Source organism: Aulostomus chinensis, chromosome 12 (assembly GCF_037954235.1).
Source record: "Aulostomus chinensis isolate RoL2024-O1b breed Wild chromosome 12, RoL_Achi_v1.0, whole genome shotgun sequence".
In the NCBI taxonomy this organism is placed as follows: domain Eukaryota; kingdom Metazoa; phylum Chordata; class Actinopteri; order Syngnathiformes; family Aulostomidae; genus Aulostomus; species Aulostomus chinensis.
Window position 1 is genome coordinate 20,293,666 of NC_141331.1, and position 22,470 is coordinate 20,316,135.

At 38.7% G+C, this 22,470-nt stretch overlaps 1 protein-coding gene across 1 annotated transcript in view; it reads right to left on the reverse strand.

The window, feature by feature from the left end:
* Positions 1 to 22,191, reverse strand: part of LOC147252453 (uncharacterized) — a 35,526-nt gene extending 13,335 nt beyond the window's left edge. The window contains exons 1-3 of the mRNA XM_086220768.1: positions 21,793 to 22,191; positions 14,596 to 14,786; positions 659 to 765 (exon numbers count right to left, since the gene is read on the reverse strand). Of these exons, the coding sequence (XP_086076894.1) occupies positions 659 to 765; positions 14,596 to 14,786; positions 21,793 to 21,866 (372 nt within the window). The 5' untranslated portion in view covers positions 21,867 to 22,191. The remainder of the gene's footprint in view (positions 1 to 658; positions 766 to 14,595; positions 14,787 to 21,792) is intronic.
* Positions 22,192 to 22,470: the final 279 nt, after the last annotated feature.

Genomic DNA, 22,470 nt, shown 5'->3' on the forward strand with positions numbered 1-22,470 from the left:
GACTATTGTTTAATCATAAATATAATATTCATCATAATAATCATTAATATCTCAGGGAATATTAAACCTACATGAAAATGTTCAGACATTTTTAGTGATAAAATCAGCAATATTAGCCTTCTGTGCCCTTCTAGTTTAATGTCATACCATTTAATCAAATACAGTTCTTTAAATATCAAGGTTTGGTCACGTTTATGGATGTATACTTGATTGAAGGTAACATCATCTGAATAGCTGGACTCAGGAGGGTGACATTGGGAAAAAAAAAAAACGGGGGGTTTCATCTGAACACTATTACCAGTTTTCAAAGTGAGCTCAGATGACTTCAATGAAACCAGAATCGTTAAAAGGGTTACACTCTAGACAACAGTGCCACTGTTAGTAAAGCCAAACAGGTACAGTTTATCTAAATCAGACGTTTAATTGAGAGTAAACATGGTTCTCTAAAACAGATTAAGATCAAATGTCTGCATTCATTACACCTAAGGGACTTCGATAAACAGCAGGTTTGGAGAAACCCTGTCTGTTTTCTTTAAGTACGCCCGATTCCTCTTTAGTACAGATAAGTGCATCTGTACTACCAAACAGATTTGAGGTATCAAAAGTAACAGTAATTCAATAACTTATGGGAACATTTCTTTTCCGCCTTGTCTACTACCTGGAGCAGTAGGTCCCCCTCAGAGAAGCCAGTTGTGTCCAAGCTGTTCTGGTTCTGTCTGTTCACTCCAGGAAACACTGGCCTGCTGTTACTGTTATTCATAGTTGCTGAAAAAAAGAGGAAAAGAAGAGAAAAGGACGGTGTTTTAATCTTAGACATTATCACGAATTTAGTTTAGATGCGAAGTACAAGGATTGAAAGAGAGTAAGATGCACATTGTCTTTCAGACAATGTGCATCTTATTCCAATTTTACCTCAGCAAAGTGATGGAAGTTCTAATTAATGGAAATAATTCACAAACCCAATACAAATTTGAAAACCTCTCTTACACTGCCACTGTATGTGCAGATTTTTTTTTCTACTAGAATGGGTTAATGAATCTTTCATTGAGTTAATTTGGCAAAAATTTCCCATAAAAAGTACCAAATATTGCATATTGACTGAAAACATACTGAATATTTCACGGCGGGATTTATTTATATATCATATTGCAAGATAATGACCAGAAAAAGGTCAGTAGCCATTCATATTTTATGACTTCCTGCATTGAAACATTGTCCAAATAATACCTAACAAGGGATGGCAACAGTCTGCCTTTTACATGGACCGCTTGTATTATCAGTACAAATGTGCTCATCCTGTTTTGTTACTCTGAAATGTACCTAATTTTTCAGTTTTCAGTGATGTGTTTTACCATTGAGGTTGATCATTTCACTCATTTGAAAAGTTTAAAACTGGGAAAAAGTTCAACTATCTTTCAGTCACAGAGTATCCTGCTTGATTATTTACTGTGTAATATGATTTGTGGAGGCACGGGTCCTAACCAGCAGTTAGCATTGCTGAATGTTAGCGTTGCTAACACATGGCACAGACTGCAAACATCCTCAGACTGAAAAAACAGAGGAAACACTAAACTAGTTATGATGACGTTGAAGTGTACTTTCTTCATGGCATTGTACCTCTGATGAATGAATTAACACTTCATAAACCATAAAAAGGTTTTCTTTGTCAAGATTATCTTGCATAACAAATAGGTAACCTATGCCAATGCTAAGTTTCCAGGTTGGCTGAGAAAAGTATATGATCCCTGTAGCACTCTACAAGCACATGTGCACGTCCAATGTAAGCAGTATAAGTTGAAGTACTTTGTTAATATTACCCAGTCAAAGTAGAATGAAATGCATTTATCATGTAGATAAATAGTTACAGCAGCACCTCCTGCCACTCCTATATGCATGAAACAAGCTAGCTCCTCATGATACAATGGGCTGCTCAGCGAGTCCTGCTTTGTTTAGACTACCATTGTAACTCAGGAGTTATGAAATTCTTGTGTGAGATATACATTTGGAGATTGCGCTTGTTCTTGGTTTGGAATACTACATACAAATACAAAGCTTTGTAAATGCAACTTCAAATGCCTAATAAATGTGCGCAGTGTTTTAAAAGGCTTGCCAGGAAATGTACAAATCCAAATAACTACTTTCCTCATTAATATTTCCAATTAAGGTTTTTGACTTGAAAAAATATTTTAAAAAGGAAAGGAAGTGCCATTTTTAGCAATTAAAACAATACAGACAAGACTACAATAAACGTACATTTCATTTGCTAAAAATGTACGTTTAATATTTTAGTTTTGTCTGTATTGTTTTAATTACTAAAAATAAAACAATAAAAACAATACAGACGAGACTACAACATTAAACATACATTTTAATGACTAAATAACTGAAATGATCTATTTAATATCAAAATTATAGCTGTTCATTTTTTATCAATTACAGTTTAAGCCCATGTTAAAAAACAAATCAAAAATTCAAGAGTCAGGGTAAAACCAGATTATTGCTGGGGGATGGTCAATGGTTATGTGTGATCCGTTAGAATGTAGGGTTTTGAGGCATGTGTAGTTACAGTAGCCAATCAGAGGAAGCCAACTGATGGGTCTGGGGAAAAGAACACAAAACACTGGTTTATTTTGGATGAAATATTTTGAGAGGATACTTCTACAATTTTTATTTGCTTTTTGGCGTACGCCCTGATGTAGTTACTTAACATTTGCGTACCACCGAGGATACACATACCCCACTTGCAAATCATGGTCTTCAAGGAAACAGTCTAACAGCTTGGATGTTCTCTCACTTCTCATGTTGTTCCCCCATGAGGTTAATCTTAGTAACTATCAGATGTAATGCTGACCAGCTGTGATGTTTTTGCACTGCTCCTCAAAGAAATAACGAAAACGTACAAGTTTAATAGCAAGACTGAGTGTATCTAGACTTCAAATCAGTGTGCAGCAGACAATCAGCTAAACTGATTGAGCTTCCCAAACAGAATGCTGGTTTTGCTGTAAAATTGATCTGGTAATTGCATAATCACACAAACTGTCCATAACACGCTCACAGCACTCACACAATCTGTCCTCCTGCATCTGCGCGTGTTTGTTTTGTAAGTAATAGCTGACAAAAGTGCTTCCCTTATCTGGATGACCACTACAGGAAAATCCAAGGATATGGCCTCTCCCAGCCCATCCGTCCAGTCCTGTCACGCAATGTCCTTCAGGAGGTAGGGACCCCCAAACACCTCTAGAACTCACACAGTGTTTACAAAAACACCAAAATCTTTAGAGACAGACAATCGGAATCCTCACGTACGGAAGCCAGAAACACAGTGCAATCTATTCATAGGACTACTATATGCATAAAACATGAATCACATGTTCAGCTATTACAGACGCACAATGCTGTCACCAAAAACAAATCATCACACAGACCAAAAAATGCATTTAAAAAAAAAGACATGCTCACACAGATCATTTGCTTTTAAATTATTAGAAGTGTTTTTGACTGATCTACAGCTCACCATTGCTCTTTGATTTGATGACACACAACATGGACACACATGACCATTTCATCCCAAAATCTACAGCTAGGTCAACAGGACATTACTGATGTCCCCAGCCCAGATTACATCGCCTCAGGGGGTTCCTAAAGTATTAGCAATGTGAATGCCAACAGAAAGAAAGCCCTTAAAGCTGTGTGGTTCCCCTGGAACTCACCCAGTGGGAAGTTCCTCTCCGAGAGTTCTTGGAAGTGTTTGGTACAGAAATGCCAATTGAATCTGTATGGCATCACTTTGTTTTTTACTGTTTTTAAAAGAGACAGAAGCACTTCAGAAATGCTCTCAGTCTTCTGACTGCACAGCTTTTACTCAAAATTAAACAAACAGACACGTTGCTGGATAATTATATATTTGACAATTCCATGTGTAACAGCACCGTAGGTCCTGGAGGTATCACATTTATAAAATCATATTGAGTTGGTGTCAGTTTCTATTACAACCCTTGTCTGGTTGTATTTAGCTTCTAGCTTTGCAGTGAGGCATAACATACAGGGGTTTTGTTTCATGTTATCTCCTCCCAAAGGCAAGAAGGCTTGAGGGGCCCTGAAAAACAACATTTTGTGAATGTGATACATCCAGGATCTATCGCGCTGTCACACATGGAATTGTCAAATATATAGCTGTGCATCCACCAGTCTGTTTGTTGAATTTTGAGTAAAATATCTGTTTGTCACATTTGAGTTTCCCCTGGGGGTGGAAGTTATTGCTGGTGTTTCCTTTTCTCTCCATAATTCTTGAAAAAGCACTTGCTTAACAGCTTTGTGACTTTCTTCAAAGCATTAGCTTATTTGAGGATTTCCAGTCAACTTTCAGGATTCATCATAGCATAGAAACAGCACTAGTCAATGTTACCAATGACCTCCTACTGGCCTCAGAAGAGGGACTCGTCTCTATGCTGGTCTTGTGAGCAACTTTTGATACCATTGACCACCATATCCTTCTACAGAGACTGGAACATGTCATTGGCATAAAAGGAACTGCACTAAACTGGTTTAGGTCACATTAACTAGGTCAATCTCAGTTTGTACGTGTTAATGATGATTCCTCTGACACCACTACAATCAGTTATGGTGTTTCTTAAGGGTCCATGCTTGAACCAGTCCTCTTCACTCTATATCTGCTTCCATTAGGTCACATATTAAGGAAACACTCAATAAATGTCCACTGTTACGTAGATGATCACAACTCTACTTATCAATGCATCCACATGAAACCAGTCAGCTGACTAAGCCTGAGGCCTGTCTGAGGAATACAAAACCATGAATTGAACACAATTCTTCATTACTAAATTCTGATAAAAAAAAAAAAACAAGTTATTGTTCTGGGCCCAAACATCTTAGAAACACCTTATCAAATGAGATAGGTACCCTGGATGACATCACCCTGGCCTCGAACACTACCACAAAGAACCTGGGAGTTATCTTTGATCAGGATCTGTCTTACATACAAAGTACTCAACTATCAGACACCTCATATCTGAAAGACCTCATCGTCCACTATTATCCAGCTAAAACTCTTCACTCCCAGGATAAAAGTAGAATGGGAGCCAGAGCCTTCAACTATCAGACTCCCCTCCTGTGGAACCGTCTCCCAAATGGGGTCCGGGATGCAGACACCCTCTCTAAGTTTAAGAGCAGACTTAAGACATTCCTTTTTGATAAAGCTTGCAGTTAGGGCTGGCTTAGGCTGGCCCTTAGATATGCTGCTATAGGCTTAGACTGACAGGGGGTTCTTCCATGATCCACTGGGCTTCTCTTTCGTCCTCTCTGTCCTCCTGTACTCATACTTGTTACTAACTTGACCACATCTCCACAACCTTTGTGCTTGCCCATTTCCCAGATCTCTTACTGATGCTGCTGCTGGATGCTACAGACCTTCGTGTAGTATTCCTATTATTATTCTCAATGCTGTTCCAGCATTAACATCAGCCTTTTCTAGCACTTAATTGCTTATATTATACTGAAATAAACATTGGACAGCAATGTTGATAGTCTTGGACAGCATCCACCACACCCTCCATAAAGTCCTGGTTAAACACAGGAGCACATTCAGTGCTAGACTCATCCCACCTAAATGCACCACAGAGTGCCACAGGAAGTCATTCTTACCTGTGGTCATCAAACTTTTTAACTCCTCCCTCTGAGTGATAAACACATTCTTCAGTGAATATAACTACATTCAACTGTGCAATAATGGACAAATCGATCAAATCATAACCCAAATCAGACACACGATAATAACATGTCATTACTAAACCGTGCAATATTGTTAAACTGTGCAATACTCTTTTTCTTTCTCACTGCACATAACTGTGCTTTGTAAATAGTTTATTCTTACTCTTTATCTTATTTCTTAAAAGTCTGCACTTTACTAATTATTGTAATTTGTAATTTCTTATTTTTATAGTACCTTCAAGAGCAAGTTTAAAACTTTAACAACAGAATTTCCCCCTGGAGATTAATAAAGTATTCTGATTCTGATTCTGATTCTGAAATTGATTACTTAAGTACCCTGTAGATGTTGAAATTGGTAGCTAGTTGTTGGTGCTATTGTTTGTTATTGCCAGTGTGGAGTGTGGTGCTGGACCTGCTCCACTTCTGAAGTGTCATGAGAACGAACTTTTGTTGTGATTTAGTGCTAAACAAATAAACTGACTTGACTTTACTTGCTAGCTAAACATGGTGTCAGAGACTGCATTCCCAAAAAAGTCCTTAACTATAAATATGCAGGTCTAAATATGACAGTACCATCATTTATTGATCTGAGTAGGTTTATATTTGATGGGAACACAAGGACATGTTGTGCTTGCACTTCAGATATTTTTGTATTTACTTTTGCTAATTCATATGCATGTGTTGAAAAGCTATTTATCCGAATCAGAAATCAGGAATGCTACAACCAGGGCACATTGTCAAAAATACACCTATTTTTTAGAACTTTGGATGCAAGAAATAGAACATGCACTGTAGCAACATACTTACGACTGAGTAAAATATTTCTTTCACCATGTTCAACAACAAAGAGACAAGACATCTACACCGAGCCTCAAAGATTATTCTTCTGATACTTTCCAAACATTTCTCACCAAAGTGTAACTTGAGACCAAGAGAGGAACCATTCAACATCAATCTGTAGTTGCTCTTTTCAGAAAACAGGTCATTATGGGATTGGTGACATGAAGAGCAAAATTTTGAGGCAAGATTAACTCCAGCTGCACATCCCTGTCACTCAAAGATATCTGATGTCTTTTCATCATTGGGTAATCGAGTTAAATAAAAATATTTATTTCTGCAAGGAATGTAGTCTAACTACTGAGGAAAACAAGTTGAAGTAATCAGTGGTGGCAGTGGAGTTTGAATAGTGGGATTAAAATGCAGATGGAACAGTCCCAAGTTACTTTTCCATACCGGTTTTAAAGGCCTTTTTGCACTCAATGCTGGAGAATAAAACTGAACTGAAACTAAAATAATTCAATTATTTAAAACAACATTAGTTCACTGTGCCTGCTCTAAAGTGCTAGCATGTGGTTTGGAGTCACACACTGAAAGTAAGGAAAGAAAGAGGAAATGTAGTCACGGGTTGGAGATGTGCCAGATTCAGAGAGTATGAAGCATGCCAGCAATGCATAGGGGAATATTATCTTGATTTGAAAACATTTAGTTCCAGTTGATCCTTTACAGAGATTTCTGCTCTCACGCAAATGTGCAGGAAAGAGCAGTGTTAGCCATAAACAGCAGCCAATGAGCTGGGTCACTCAGTCCTAAGGTCCATCCCCCCATCACTTGTTCGATTAATGTTCCAGTTTTGTTCCACAACTTACAGGGAGGAACAGACTTGATTTTTTTCCCAGCATCATACAACAGTGTCGAGACATTTCAAGCAAAGGGAAGTTCAGTTTGAAAACAGAGCTTTGCAGGGCAGGCCAAAGGCTTATCAAGGCAGCAGAAGCAGCAATTGTGGAATTTGAAATCACTGTTACAGAATCAAGTATGTACAAGCTAATGTGCATTTGTAATGAAATAACTGCAGATTTAGTTTGAGTTATTTGGAGGGAGTTTTTAAAAGCACACCTTGTTCGGGGTCTAAAGACCAGTCAGTGGTGCAGGTTTGAAAAGGTTTGTTTGCTTTTGTAGAAAACAAGCTGTCCTTGATGATGTGTTCCCGCATCAAAATAAACAGTGATTATATGGTATTCAAGGTACAACATCTGATTTGGTGGTGGTAGTGGTGAAGAATGGATGCATCTGGGTTTTTTTTAAATGTTTTTTATCAACACCTTGAACTACTCCTGGCTGCCTTGTCCCTCTTTTGATGTACTGAGGCCACAATATAATAACTTTTTCTCTCTATTTTGTTATTTTGAGGCAACAGGATATGCCTGCCTCACTCAACTGAATAGAGTTGTAGCCCTGTGCTATTATTTGTTTCTTAAATTTAGTTTTTTCTAAGTTCTTTTACAAGTAATGTCTGTGAATGAATTAAAGTGAGGGAACAAGCTATATCTCTTTTAGCCCAAAACAAAAAACACATGAGGACACATTATATCTTGTGGCTTCAATGTTTCTAAATCAACAGAAAAAGTAATAGCTTGTGGCCTTAAATAAAAAAAACAAAATAGAGAAAAACAACAACTAACCCCCTCACATTGCTTATGATTCATCGTCTCCAAGTCAAAGAACCTAAGGTGTTGCAGGGTACTATTTGATGGTGGATAAAGCTCTTCCATACAAACCCTGACAAATTTGAATCACAGTCCTTGAAATAAATGTAATAACACATCTTCTGTTCCTCTGATCCAGAAGACTTTAACTTCAAACGGGGAAACATTTGATTTTTGGAAGGCATCACCCGGAGAGCACAACTCCAGCCAACAGGGAACATGAAGAAACAGTTTCAGACTATGTAGTTCAGACAGTTCCACAGAATGGAAATAGAAAAAATGAAAACATGATTAAAGCACTCTCCTAGTGGTTGCCTGCATTCTCACGATATAGTGAAAGGCGAGTCACAAGCCAAGAGCCAACATGCAGCTGCTGACACACCAGGAAGACATGCTCTTCTCACATATAACACTGAGCTGACAGGTGAAATTATGTTCAGGTTTCCAGGGCATGTGTACATAAAATCCATGTCTCCATATCCTCATTATGAACCCATCAGGGTTCAATAACAAACAAGACCAGGCTTCTCTGCTCATGTTCTTCGTTCTTTAATCCTTCCATTCATTTGTCATGTCTGGAGTTTTGCATACATGGTTTGAATATCCCAAATACCAAACTGCAACACCGTGTTACCACATCAACAATGATTAATAACAGGCCCTGGATGTTTTCAATGAATTCAAAAAGCCAGTCCACATCTCTCTCTTTTTTTTAAACCCAATTTTCGAACAGCGTCACACAAATATTTCAGCAGCAGTAAGCCACAAGCCTTTCAATGTGTTCAGCACAACATCATAAAGTCACGCTATAGTGAGCAGTCCAGAGTTTTGTTTTCTTTTTTTAAAGTGATCTGAAATTTTTAAACAGCCATAAATAGCCTATCTCATTATTGAGTCTTTACTCAACAGAGTGTGGTTTTGTTTTCTTCTTTTCCAAAACAATTTATGGGATCTTAATCTTAATCTTAACTTCTCCGCATGTCTGCACCTGCCCCATCCTAGGTTCATGTTTAAACCAGGGTTACCATTGAGCGTTAGCCTTACTGATAGTACTTAAACAAAAGCAAAACCGTTCTGTTTGGGAATCTAACATCATCTGTCTCTACATGCAAATTCATCTTAACCAACATGATGCGATCAAAGCAACTGTTTTGGCTTCAGGAGCAGAGTTTCATATTACAAAGCATCGCTAGCTTTTATTCTGTTAATATGAGTGTGTTTGATTGCTATCTTGATAAACTGAGTACTTTCAGTGTTCTTATTGAGACAGTTTCTTTCCACAGCTCACATGTCTGCAAGTAATACCAGAACCTCTTACATCAGAGCAAAAGGCATTACTCCACTGTTTCCTCATCATTTGATTCTGCCTCCAAATTTGTGGTGGTGACTGTCCTAAAATCTTCACTAGATTTGTAAATAAACACGTGTATTTTTTGAGAAAAAAGAGCTTATATGCAATCTTCCCAGCATCTTCCTCACATCTGGATAAAAAGATAGATGTGATGCATTAGGGAGCTGAGACCTACTGTTCAGAGACCAGCTGACTGCAATTATTGCAATTAGCTTAGAACAATGAATGGTAGTAGATGGGCAGTTTAGCATACCTAAACTGCAGTTACTCCTCTGTGTACTCTGATTCAATTACACACAGTGCTAAGTGTATTAATAATAAAGGCACAGAGCATTCTGGGGAGAAGTCTAAATGACGACTATTGATCAGCTATGCTAGCCCTTCTTATCCACTACCATTCATTACACTTAGCTAAATAGTGGCCAGTCAGTCTATGTTGTCTCAGCTCCCTTAATACACACTGAGGAGAGAATGATGTCTGTTTTGTTTGGCTCTGGGGAAGAAGGTGAATAACATGTTTCAAAAAAAGTTGGCAGGTGCCTAAAATAAACACTGTAGCCAAATACATATCATGGCATATCTCATCTTTATCTGGTCTTCAAATGAATTTTGTATGAAACCTATGATTTTGAAAGAAGTAAAGTTAAACCACCAGAAGTGAGATTATTCTGATTCTTATTTATATTTGTGTTCTTTTGTGGTGGGTTCAGTGATTCTCAGAGGAGGAACAATGACTTTTTCCAAGAAGAACAAAAGAAACATTACAATGATGAAAATACAAGAAAAAGAAATCGAACGAACTCTGTGTTTCGTAAAATATGCATTGATTTATGGTTAAGATAAATACATTTGTGTTGTGAACAGCAGCGATGTCTCCTTGTGTCTTTTATTCATGGCACAAATTCCAATGATAATTCTTGGTTTGCTTATGATGTAGCAGTTTGACCCTAAACCTAGCTTCGACCAAAATATTTTTACACCACAGCATGGAACAAGCTCCACAAGCCAAAATTTCTCATGATGGAACAATCATGATTAGACCCAAAAGATAATCAGGGGCTTAATAAACCATCCCCAATTTGTAACACAGATGTTCTGTGAAAACTTATATCATTTTCTCTGACATATTGACACCAGAGACAGAAGAAAACTGGATCTGTGTTGTATTCCTTCCGGCAATAAAGCTGTAAAATCCATGGAGTTCCCCTTTAATACTGTGAATCCAATGTAGTCCTTCAGCCATACGCGTTACTCTGAATGCATTAATCATTGACACAATGTGATTTTGTGCATAGTCATATTAAGTACAATCACACTCCTAGTGGTCACTTCAATGTCATGAATTTCCTGTTAAAACAACCAAGAAACAAAGGCCCTCTTGGAGGATTTTCACGTGGTAATGCTGAACTAAACTAACAGAAGATCTTCTATTCATGGCATTGTTCTACCTCATCTCACCCTGTTTTGAATGCACTCAAGGCAACAACATACATCCTGTTCTTTAATTTTCATGAATAATATGCAATGGCCTACTCTCACTGGCCAGTAATTGACAGTTGAAAATAGACTGTGTGTCTGGGTTAAAGTTAGGTCAACATTCACATCACTAGGTACCTCCCCTGTCTGATGTAATGCAACCAAAAACAACTGGCATAAATTCTGCTTTTACTTTACTTCATTACTGTGTCATACGAGTGATGGTATTGTTCTTGAGTAAATCTGAAAGGTATTTTTAATAATCTGCCACTCTCATGCATGTCAAATGGGTGGCCAAAATGCTAAAACACCTAACAATGGACTCACACTAGAGTGAGCCCTTAAACCCAGAATTAAGTTAGCACTGTTAAACATCTGGGTCCCTTGGCTCGCAGTCAGGATTTTTTGATGGGTTTTTCTGTTAAATGCTTGAAATAACGTGTCTGGTTCACACTAGCTTAATATATATATATATATATATATATATATATATATATATATATATATATATATATATATATATATATATAAACTTTTTTTGATGCAATCATGTACCTTATAAAGTTATAGGGGCCAATGAGTGTATGGTTTCTCCTAACTCCCTGCTGAGACAGCAAAATGAAGTAGAGTTGTGAAAGGGTCAGACAGTGAGCTACAATGTGGCATAACTGACCAAGCAGTGTTTACGAGGTGATGAGATTCACATGGACAGTGTGATGGCAAGCCATGTGATTTTGATAGTGCCACTGCTTTATATAGGGTACAGATTGGGTTTTAGGGTCCTTGGCTCCTGCTGCAGTCGCAGGGTTCTTTGATATAGATTTATTTAATTAGATAACTCAACATTGACAAAAGGGGCTGCACGGTGGTGCAGTGGTTAGCACTGTGGCCTCACAGCAAGAAGGTTCCGGGTTCGAGTCCCGGCTCGGGCACAGGATCTTTCTGTGTGGAGTTTGCATGTTCTCCCCGTGTCTGCGTGGGTTCTCTCCGGGTACTCCGGCTTCCTCCCACCGTCCAAAGACATGTTATTTGGGGACGAGGCTAATTGATACTCTAAATTGACCATAGGTATGAATGTGGGTGTTAATGGTTGTTTGTCTCTATGTGTTGGCCCTGCGATGGACTGGCAACCTGTCCAGGGTGAACCCCGCCTCTCACCCGTAGCCGCTGGGATAGGCTCCAGCCCCCCCGCGACCCTTAATAGAAAGGAATAAGCGGAAGACAATGAATGAATGAATGAACATTGACAAAAGAAGAGCAGAAAGATATAAACTGTTCAGTTGGTCATAAAGTTTTCGTAACTGTCCTATGAGAATCATTCAAATAATAAGTATGGTAAGGGCTTCAATACAAAATGAGACATGGGAGGAATGTGGTGCAAAAACAAAATAATTATATAAAATGTGCAGTTGTTAGCCTTGTTGAAGGTTTAGTTGTAACTTTTTCACATATACAAATATATGACAATTTTTGGCTGTGACATTGAGCTGTCTTATTGAAGTTTGTTTGCCACAGAGCTCATATAATCTTCAGTTATCCAAAATGCAATGTAAAAAATTCCATTCACGTTTGGTTGGGGGAACCCATATTGATGCGAACGTACAGGAAGGAATATGTCATTCTTGCACACTCTACAAGATATGCACACTGGTTCATTTTGTTGGCATATTTTGAATTACTTTGTGCATAACAGTAAATTTCATTTTAAATAAAAAATACAAAGTTATAACTCTTAACATTACTTGCACTGTAATAGTGGGGTGGATCTGCAAACACATTTGCACAGTATGATGTGCAGTGATGTGCAGTGTTCCTGTTCATTAACAGTAATACCAAGGTACCCCTGTCTGACCTCTAGTATAGACCATTTACTTTGTCTTGTGCATGAGCATGTTCATAAACAAAGCATGGTTTAAAATCATTCCAAAAATGAAATGTTTTATGACAGGAAATTCATATACTCAGTGCTTTTTCTTTACACCTCAGGGACACACAGGACACATTTTGACAAAATATAACTTTTGGTTTCTTAACAAGATAACGCTACAGGGCATAGTTTTTTACTTTATACATCTCACGTGGGGTGTATGAAAGGGGTTTGACATGACTCAGATCACATATTACACCTGTACTCTGTAAATGCTCGAGAGGGCAACTAGGGAGAATGTGCCTTGCAAGCAAAACTAATTACTCACTGTGCAACCGTTTGAATTATTCTGTACCTGAAAGGGTTACAAGCCTTTAAAAACAAATGAGACACAGAAACACATTACAAATGTCTGTCCTAATGATGATAAAATACAACTTAAAGTAATTAAGGAAAATTATAGAAAAAAAATACTTGTTTTGTGGGTACAATTGCATGTTAGTTGTAAAAGAACTGAGACACAACTTTTAAGAAGAACTATTGATCCAATTTAACCTGTAAAGTCACTTAAAGAAGGTCATCACAGTGGGAAGAGGTTTGTCCTAGTTGACGCTTCATTCTAAATGATTATTTAGAGGAGCAACTGAGTAAGCCTGTCTTGCAAGTATTACAAAAAAGTAGGCAAAGGTGTGTGAGAACAGGCAGCATTGGAATGTCACAACTCCTGACTGCAGGTCCATTCATACAGCACCTCACACTGCGCACAGGTTGGCTGGAAGGTCGGAAGATACATTTAAGATTGTTCTTTCATTATATGTCTGAATATCACTAAGTTAACAGTGCAGGCTACAGATGACAGGAGGTTTTTTTGGTGGCACTACGTGTGGCCCACACTTGACTTTTACAAAAATTTACAAGCCTCCTTTAGTATTTTACATGAGCTATTTATTTTGTTCCTCTGTGCTGGGGTGCACTTGCTGAGCTTTAGCTTTCCCTGTACCTATGCTCCTAGATTTAGCTTTTGCTGCATACAAACTTTAAACTCAATGAAAAGTCACATAGGTGAAATAAATTTAATTTGAGTCTTGTTAACAAGCAAGCAAGACACTATTCTACAAAACTAGATTCAACAGGATTTATTTTGCAGAGGAGCGCTACGATATCAGAACATCAAATCTCCTGATATTAATTTATTTCTTAATTTTCCCAATGCAAAGTTTCTTCTTCTTTGCTCTTCATCAATTGATATGTTGACAGACACACTAATATTCCTCTCTTATCCTGAAATGGACAATATTCGCAAATGTAATATGTGAATATGTAGGCAGCATATTCTGTTGGATTATAGGAATTTGTCCACATTTTCAAAAACAGTGAAGTCTAGTCCAGTTTTTGCTGGAATTTGCACAGCTGCATATAAACAGGAATATGAGGGCACGTAAACAGCTTAGTCAGAATATTGACATTTTTTGGAAAAAAGACCAAAATCGGAACAACAGTGGAATAGTGAGCACATATAACCTTTTTGCAGTGTTATGGAAATAACAATAATGTTACTTTCTCAAATTTACAATGTTTACGTGTTATTAAGTATGTACAAAATGTCAATCTATAAGCTTGTTTTTCCATAAATAACAGTGACGTTTGAAAATATATGCTATTGGACAACTTGTCTGACTGGTCCTCACCTTTGAAGTAGCTCTTGGCTCTCAGGTATCCCACGCTGAGGCGAAGGACTGAGAGTTTGTCCAAACACGAGCGGATGTCCTCAGAAAATGGCAGGAGGTTTGTTAGTCTGTCCAGCTCCCCATTCAGCCGATCCCGGTGGCGTTTTGAAGGGTTTGATTTAATGATGTCATTGCCATCATGAACCTTCTTTCTGTGGACCAATAACAAAAAACATAGTAGATGCAGGCAAACAACAGTCTCATGAGCAGTCCACTAAATTGAAGAATGACGATTCTATTTTTCATACATCTACAACACCAGTAGAACTGCATCACTAGCTTGGACCAAATCAAACAGGATCATGACTGATCCTAGAAATCCCTGAAGAGGAGCTAGACAGTTGTCCAGAGAGATTACAACAAAGGCTAGCTTGGATCTTCTAGGGGTAACCAGCAAGAGCTCAGAGGCAAAGCAGCAAAACATTGCACTGTGTTATAAGAGCAAAGTCAGCACTTTACCAGATGACGCTCAACTGTGCCACATAAAAATGTTCATCTTTTGCCAGAGTCCTTTGAATGTACAGCCAAATTGGAGGTACGGACTGAGAATAAAAAGCCTTGTACTTGAATTTTGGATTTAAAACTGGACAACTAAAAACAAAGCACAGCAAACATTATATTCTTACCGGTCAGGGAAAATTAAACCCAGAACCCTCAGTAATCAAAGTCATATAAATTAATTGCTGGTCAAAAAAATGGAAAGGTTGTAAAACAATGCCTCTAAGAATAAGAGAAGTTGGGGCGACATATTCTTCCGACCCCTGCTGTAAAAATACAGATCAGACCTTTCAGACTCTAAAAAGCTGCAACCACAAGTAATCACTTAACTCTACTATGTGATGCTAAGATGAGTTTGTTGTAATCATGGAAAATAATGCATAGATTGGTAAATATCATGATTTCATGAATAAACATGTTGTAATTATGGCAAATAATACCCAAATTATGATAATAAAACAGTAGGGAGACAAAGGAAAGTCAGAGGGAAAGGAAGCTATAATGTGGTTGTTGTTACATTGCCATACAAACATTTTACTGGCTACCAGACATGATGCACTGATAAGTTTTTTTTGTTTTAGTTTTTTTTGGGGGGGGGGGGGGGGGACGGGACGTGTTTAAAGCCTGCAATGCAATTGTCTGTATAAGATAGCATTCAAAATACTGTCATGGTGAGCATTCAAATTCAAGGGACGGGTACAAACTATGAGAATTATTCACAAGTATCTCCACAGGTTCTCTATTCTCCGACTGATTGGTAAGACCTCTGAAAGCAACGATGAACCGTCAACATGTTTTAGCAGACAAAAGTAGACAGCTTTGTGCAACGGATACATGTAGAGCTGGTGTAGGAGCCATTTATGTTAAGTGTTTGCAGGTCACAGTATTTTATCTAAAAACATTTATTGAACACTGGGTTGCAGTGATTAGCCACACAGGGGCGTTTACATAGTGAGGAAGTCGATTACAGGAAGAGGTGGGAACGGAATTTGGGAAACCTCACGGTTCTCACTTTAATGTTATGGCCATTTTCAAAACCTTTCCTTTGATTTGATTTCCAACTGTCCCGTGACTACACAGGTGGGCAAGAGTGATCCATGCAGACACAACAAAGTAACACACGACTCGCAGTGAATCAAGCTGGTATGTTCGTCACTCTCGTTATAATAAACCCCCAACAAAACTATCAGTATTGACTGGAAAAATCATTCTGCTTTTGGTCTGTGTTAAACACGCTTATCCATGTGCATAGCGGCACAATAGGAAATAAAAATCAAAGGAAAGATTTTGAAAATTGCGACTACAGCTGGACCAAAAGTTAAATTATTATATTTAAGCCACAAGTCTTTCTCTATGTAACAAGCCACTCATCAATATATCTTGTGCATCATCCAACCCTCAGGGTGAGTTATGAACAAAGTGCACATAGAGTTTCAGGCTGCAAATCCTCAACTATTCACTAAATTTTGAATTACCAAAACTGTGGTTAATGATACACTATGAGGTGTCGTCTTCCGTCATTGGATAGTTGGTCTAGAAGGCAGCCTGAAGCCGAAAGACCTTCTCAGAAACTGAACAGGACTGATCTCACCCTCCAGAAATGTCTAGCAGAAACAAAAGCCAGCATTCAGACGCATTTTCCACCTTGGTTTGCTCTGGATCACGAGGTTGATCAGAAGTCATCAAGGCTTTCACTCTGGAAAGTAAGAGTTTTACCTTTATTTGTGTTCCTTATTGTGAGTATTGACAGCTAAACATAAATGTCTCTGCAGAGGAGTCAAAGGCAGCCCATGTTGCACTCAGTGTGCCATAATAACAATGACACAAATTTGCCTACTTGAAGCTGTTGGAATGTCTGCCAGATTGAAAGGATGACTCAGTCCTTTGACTTTCTCTACACAAAATCACAGCTCACAGAAAGAAGGCGAAAAGCTAGCTTACAAGAACAGACAGGAAAGAGTAGAGACAAACTCCATGGTTTTGTAAACTGGCTTAGATTTAATTTGTGGCGGTAGCTGATGGGTGAGGGGTGTGAGCGTGTGATTGTTAAGCAGCTGCTCATGGGATCACATTTGTGCATTCGAAGCAGAACTGCTCCATAGTGAGGATGCTTTTCTGCCCGCTGATACTGTTCTGAGCAACCATATCACGTGCACATGCCTGGTTTAACTTACAAGTCACAGATGGGCCAAATGACTTCATAGGAGAGAGAGAGAGAGAAAGACAGAGAGAGAGAGATAGAGAGAGAGAGAGAGAGAGAGAGAGAGAGAGAGAGAGAGAGAGAAAGATATACATTAACAGGCTGAGCACTATATGCAGCTCCACAATGGAATAGAATTTTACCAGTTTTCATTCAAACATTAATACAGAAAGACCGACATCATCGCACTACAAAATGTTGTAAATGCTTCTGTCAGGTTTCATTGTGCAGTACTAAAAAGAGAAGTAATCTGAGGCATCACTTGAACAATTGCTTAACTCATGCTTGTTCGAAAATTGTATTAGGCTGCTCTTGTTAAAAAAAAAAAAGTGAGGACATTCCTACGACAATTAAGGCGGTATACATTTGATAATTGTGAGGCGAGAAGATCAAGACGTGTGACATCAGGACATTTGCAGCCATGTTTCTGGCAACAAAAGCTGTTGTTTTCAGTGAGTGGTTGGGAAAATTTCAGATAGTTTTAGGCAAAACAATCAGGACATTTTTGGGTGTTTGTAGCAAGACAACTGAGACATTTTTTTCAGCTGTTGGTCTTGGGACGAAACTGGTTAGGTTTTTAGTGAGATAATCAGGACATTTTCAGGTGTATTTAAATGTAAAATTTGGATAATTTTAGGTATTGTTAGGTATTATTTAGTTGGCTTGGAACCTTCCGTTACTCATCAACCTTGTGGCCTGTGCAAGCTCAGGCTTGCCTGGAACTATAGGACCAGACTGCTGTGGGACTACAAAGGAGTATCTCCCCGTCAGTGTATTTGCCTGCCGTGTGTCTTTAGTTTCTTTATCTCCACCGCCATCTTTAGCGGAGTGTAAAATGATGCTTAAAATGTTGAACTGATGTTTGTAAGGACTCGCCATTGAACAAGACATTAAGGACAAGTATGTTGCTGTTCACTGGATCAATTCTGTCATTCTGTGACAACTCTGACTTTGTGAGTACCAATCTGAACTTCACACCAATTTAATGAGGATATTTTAGGGAAAATTAGGACATTGTGATCCATCTTCACTGTCTAAGATGTGTTAGGGGCAGTTTTGGTTGACACGTAAAAAGATACCTGTGGAAACGTGCGTGTGTGTGTGTGTGTGTGTTTGTGTGTGTGTGTGTGAGTTTGAACACAAGCTGTGTCCCCAATTGGTACAACACCTATTTAGGGGTCAGTGTCTTGGGTTCAGTTAAGGTTCGGCAAGCATTGGTTATGATTACCCTTTGACTAAGTCTCCAGGAAATGAATTTGGGGACTTAAGTAGGTTTTGTGAGTGTGTGTGCGTGCGCGCACACACGTGTGTGTTAGTGTGTCTTTCTTCCAATCCATTTACCCAACTGTTATCTAAAAATATTTTCACTACTGATGCATATTATTCCCTCTTATTAAAAAAAAACATTGCTTGCAGGAAGAAACACCTTTATCGCACTATAAAGGGAATAACTTTTTATCCACATCCCTCACTCTGTCTCTCTCGCTCTCTCTCTTACACACGCACACACACAAAACACAAATCACTGTTTTATTCATTTGAGCAGCTGCAGCCAGGGGTGCACACATGAGCATATGACCAGATAAAATAATATGTATTCTTGAAATGTAAGAGTACTGCTGTCTGGTAACTGACTAAGCTACAGGTTCTTGGAAAACTGGAGGCTCTTTTTGGATGAATGAAAAGCATTATCTGTGTATTTTCCATAGAATGGCAAAGTAGACTTGCAAAAAAGAATATGAGTAATAAAACAGAGTTTAGATGACTGTCTCTGCCATGGAAGGCCCCTGTGTAGTGACCACAGCCTTTTAAAACCAGGCTCAATGGTGCCTTTGTGCAAGCGAGCCCAGCTGGCCGTCGGTGAAACCTCAGCTCTCGTTGCACAGTTCCACATCTCCAGAAACACACACACGCCACCTATTTATTTTGGGCATCTCACTGGGATCTGCTTCTGTCACAATTACCAGATAACATCTACGATTAGACAAAAAACATTAACAGTACATAACACACATGGAACATAGAATACTGCTTTCAACAGTGCTTAAAACTATTATGAGGAGGGATCATCATATGTCTGCAGGTAAAAATAGCAACCTAATTAGGATTTATTTTGGTGTCTAGTGTAAAATTCTGTATTAATTACAACCTAAACATATTTGGGAACAAAAGATGCAAAAGAAATAACTTTAGCTTGAAAAAGCAGGTCAGTGTGGCATAACATCTTGTAATACCTCTTTGTTCCTCAAGAGGTGACTGTGAGTCACTGAAGCATGAGAAGTACAAGACTATGAGCTCTGAAGATAGCGTGTCCTTATAGTGGAGGTGGATTCACTTGGCCATAAGTGCCCTCCGATACCTTCCATTTCTGTAGCAGCGCAGGGAAACAGCTGCCCCATGCTGATTTGGAGTGTGAATTACAGAGAGCTAGTTTGTTTGGATCAGCTACAAATTGTACTTGATTGACAGAAAAGTGTAAAGTTACACCGAGGTGCAATTTTGAGGCCCTGCTATTCGATTTTTCCATTTTCAGCAGACAGGAAGCAATATTGACTTTCAATTGCAGTCATGTGTCAGGTCACATGATGGCAGTCCAATTTACTTATTTTGCCTGCCATTTAGTTCTGGGTGAGCGGATTTAACAAAGCTGTTGTAGCTGAAAGTAACTGTCAGCTGCTCTGAAAAAGGAGGCTAATGAAAGTAGAGAAGAAAATGGGCTGAAGGCACTGAAGTTATCCATGGAGCTGAGGGTACTCACTCATTTCACATAGCATCCATTGCTTTGACAAACAAATTCATTATCAATTTGCACATTTGATTTCATCATGGCACATCCCCAACAGTGTAATTACTGTTACTGGGTCATGTTAACTTTGTACTTTGGCACAAGATTGATTGTGCCTCTTCAGCTCTTTGAAAAGTGCTGAGCACAACTGTAAATGAAACAATTCATGGAACAGAGGAGCAGAGCATCACGTCCTAAATAGCCACTGCTTTGTAAGAAAGCTGTGGGAGACCTTGCGATGCACTCAATTACAGCTGATAAACTCCAAAATCTTTTCTAATGGCCAGGAAGGTACTTTAAATTGACAAAGTGTATGCTTTACTCTTATTATCTTTCATTGAAATGCATACTTCTGTCATTATTTTTCTTCTTTCAGCAGAACATTTTTAGTAATCACACAGCAAAAATAGATTCCACACTTAAATCTATCAATATCTAGAAAGATAGATAGATAGATGTATATGTATAGCTGGGTAAATTAAAATTACATTTTTGGCAAACAAACATGGTCAGTGTAGCTGCTCAAGATGGCCATAGCAAAGCTTATGTTTCATATCATGGACGAACCTGCTGTGTCTGAGAGAAAACACAAACGTGGAACCCGAAGAGCAACCAGCAAAAGACTTTATCACAATAAATTAGCAAAAATTTAGAGAGAGCAGAAAATCAATTCAACCATTATTAAATCAAAAGCAACAACTCCCATAATTTGCAGACTTTTTGATAGTTAACTGAGTCTTATACTTTTATGCAACTTTTGTTGACATCCACCTTCATTGGTTAAAACTGTAACCAGCCTCTTGCTCTATTCTGAGAAACATGTCCACACAATAGACCTCACACAATAATGGTGTATGCCTCAGCACGACTTGGAAAAGTTCCAACATCGGTGATATTAAAAGTTTAACTTAACTAAAGGTGTGTTTACTTCTGTAATTGTTTGTAACCTCAGTCAAAAAGTTCATTGTGCTGTTATCTTGAAAACCTAAGGGAAACCAAGGGAGAAAAAAGGAAAGACGGGCAAAGGCATGCGCACGCGCGCACACACACACGCACACACATCATACTTTCAGCGAGCAGTAGTCCCAAAACATATGAAACGCGAGGCCATATCAGATTACAATAACAGAGCAGGCGCCCCCCCCCCCCTCCCCGCCCTCCGCGGAGCATCGCGTGAGAGCAGCAGCCGACTCTCAAACTTGACTGTGATTAATGCGCGAGAGCAAAACATCCGAGCCAGATCTGAGCCAGACATATTCTTAAGGTGGTCCAAAGACTTGAAACAACAAATCAACAAACAAACTAAACTCTCATCGAATACCACGGTTATTAGCAGGCCTATTATTATCATTCTCCACTTGTTGAGTTCATATTCGTGTGTGCGTGTTGATTTAAAAACTGTCTAGTAGACCTATATTCGCTTTCTTCAAAACGCATTCATTTCATATATTGCATTGTCCAACAGACTTAAATTTCTATTATTTCTATCCCACTTTTCTAACGTTTACAAGTACAGTTTGTGTTTTTATGCAACTCTACTTGTATTCATGATTCCCTTGTCGTCGTCATGGCTCATGGTCTGGACTGGCAAAAAGGAAATTACATTATTTTATTTTTAAATTCAAAATTGGTCTTCGTCGGAAAAGTCACACTGACAGAGGTGAGACAACTTAACTGTTTGAGGACAGGTTTCTTCCTCTTCTTGTTAGCGTAAGTCCCTGAGTTGCCCAACGTTGTGTCGCTCGGCATTTCGTTCACAAACTTGACGGCGTCGCTTTCACTTCTGTTTACAGTGTAGCTATCGAGAGACTTCCTTCATCCACACGGCTAGAGTTGGTGGTCCATCAAGTAAGTCCAGTATCTCTTGATAAAGTGTCGGTCCACGGAGGTTTGTGCGTTGCGGTGACAGGTCCTGTAGGCGGTCAGTTCGGCTGACTGGTTTGCGGTGAGTGTGGCTGGAGCGGCTCTCGGGTTCAGAGGAGGAGGAGGAAAGGCAGACTTCGCCATTCAGTTCAACCCACTTCGTCCACCAACGAACAAGGGACAAACAGCGCAGGCATATGGTTATTATTCAGTCTCTTTTTTTCTACCTGCACGGGGCGTTTCCAGGAAATGTCAATGTGTACAGTGTGTCAGAGCTGTTTTAAGGTCGACTGTCAGTGTTGCTTCTGTTTTACTTAATATGACTTATGTTTTAATGACTTAACTTGCTCCTCCTGCTGTTGTTCACAAAAAATACTTCTGAAATTCCATGCATATATTCTCTTTATTGAATATTCAAATTACCGTCCACACATCCTGTGTTCAGGCAAATTTTTCAATATTGTTTTTTTGTAAACAATTTGTAACAAAG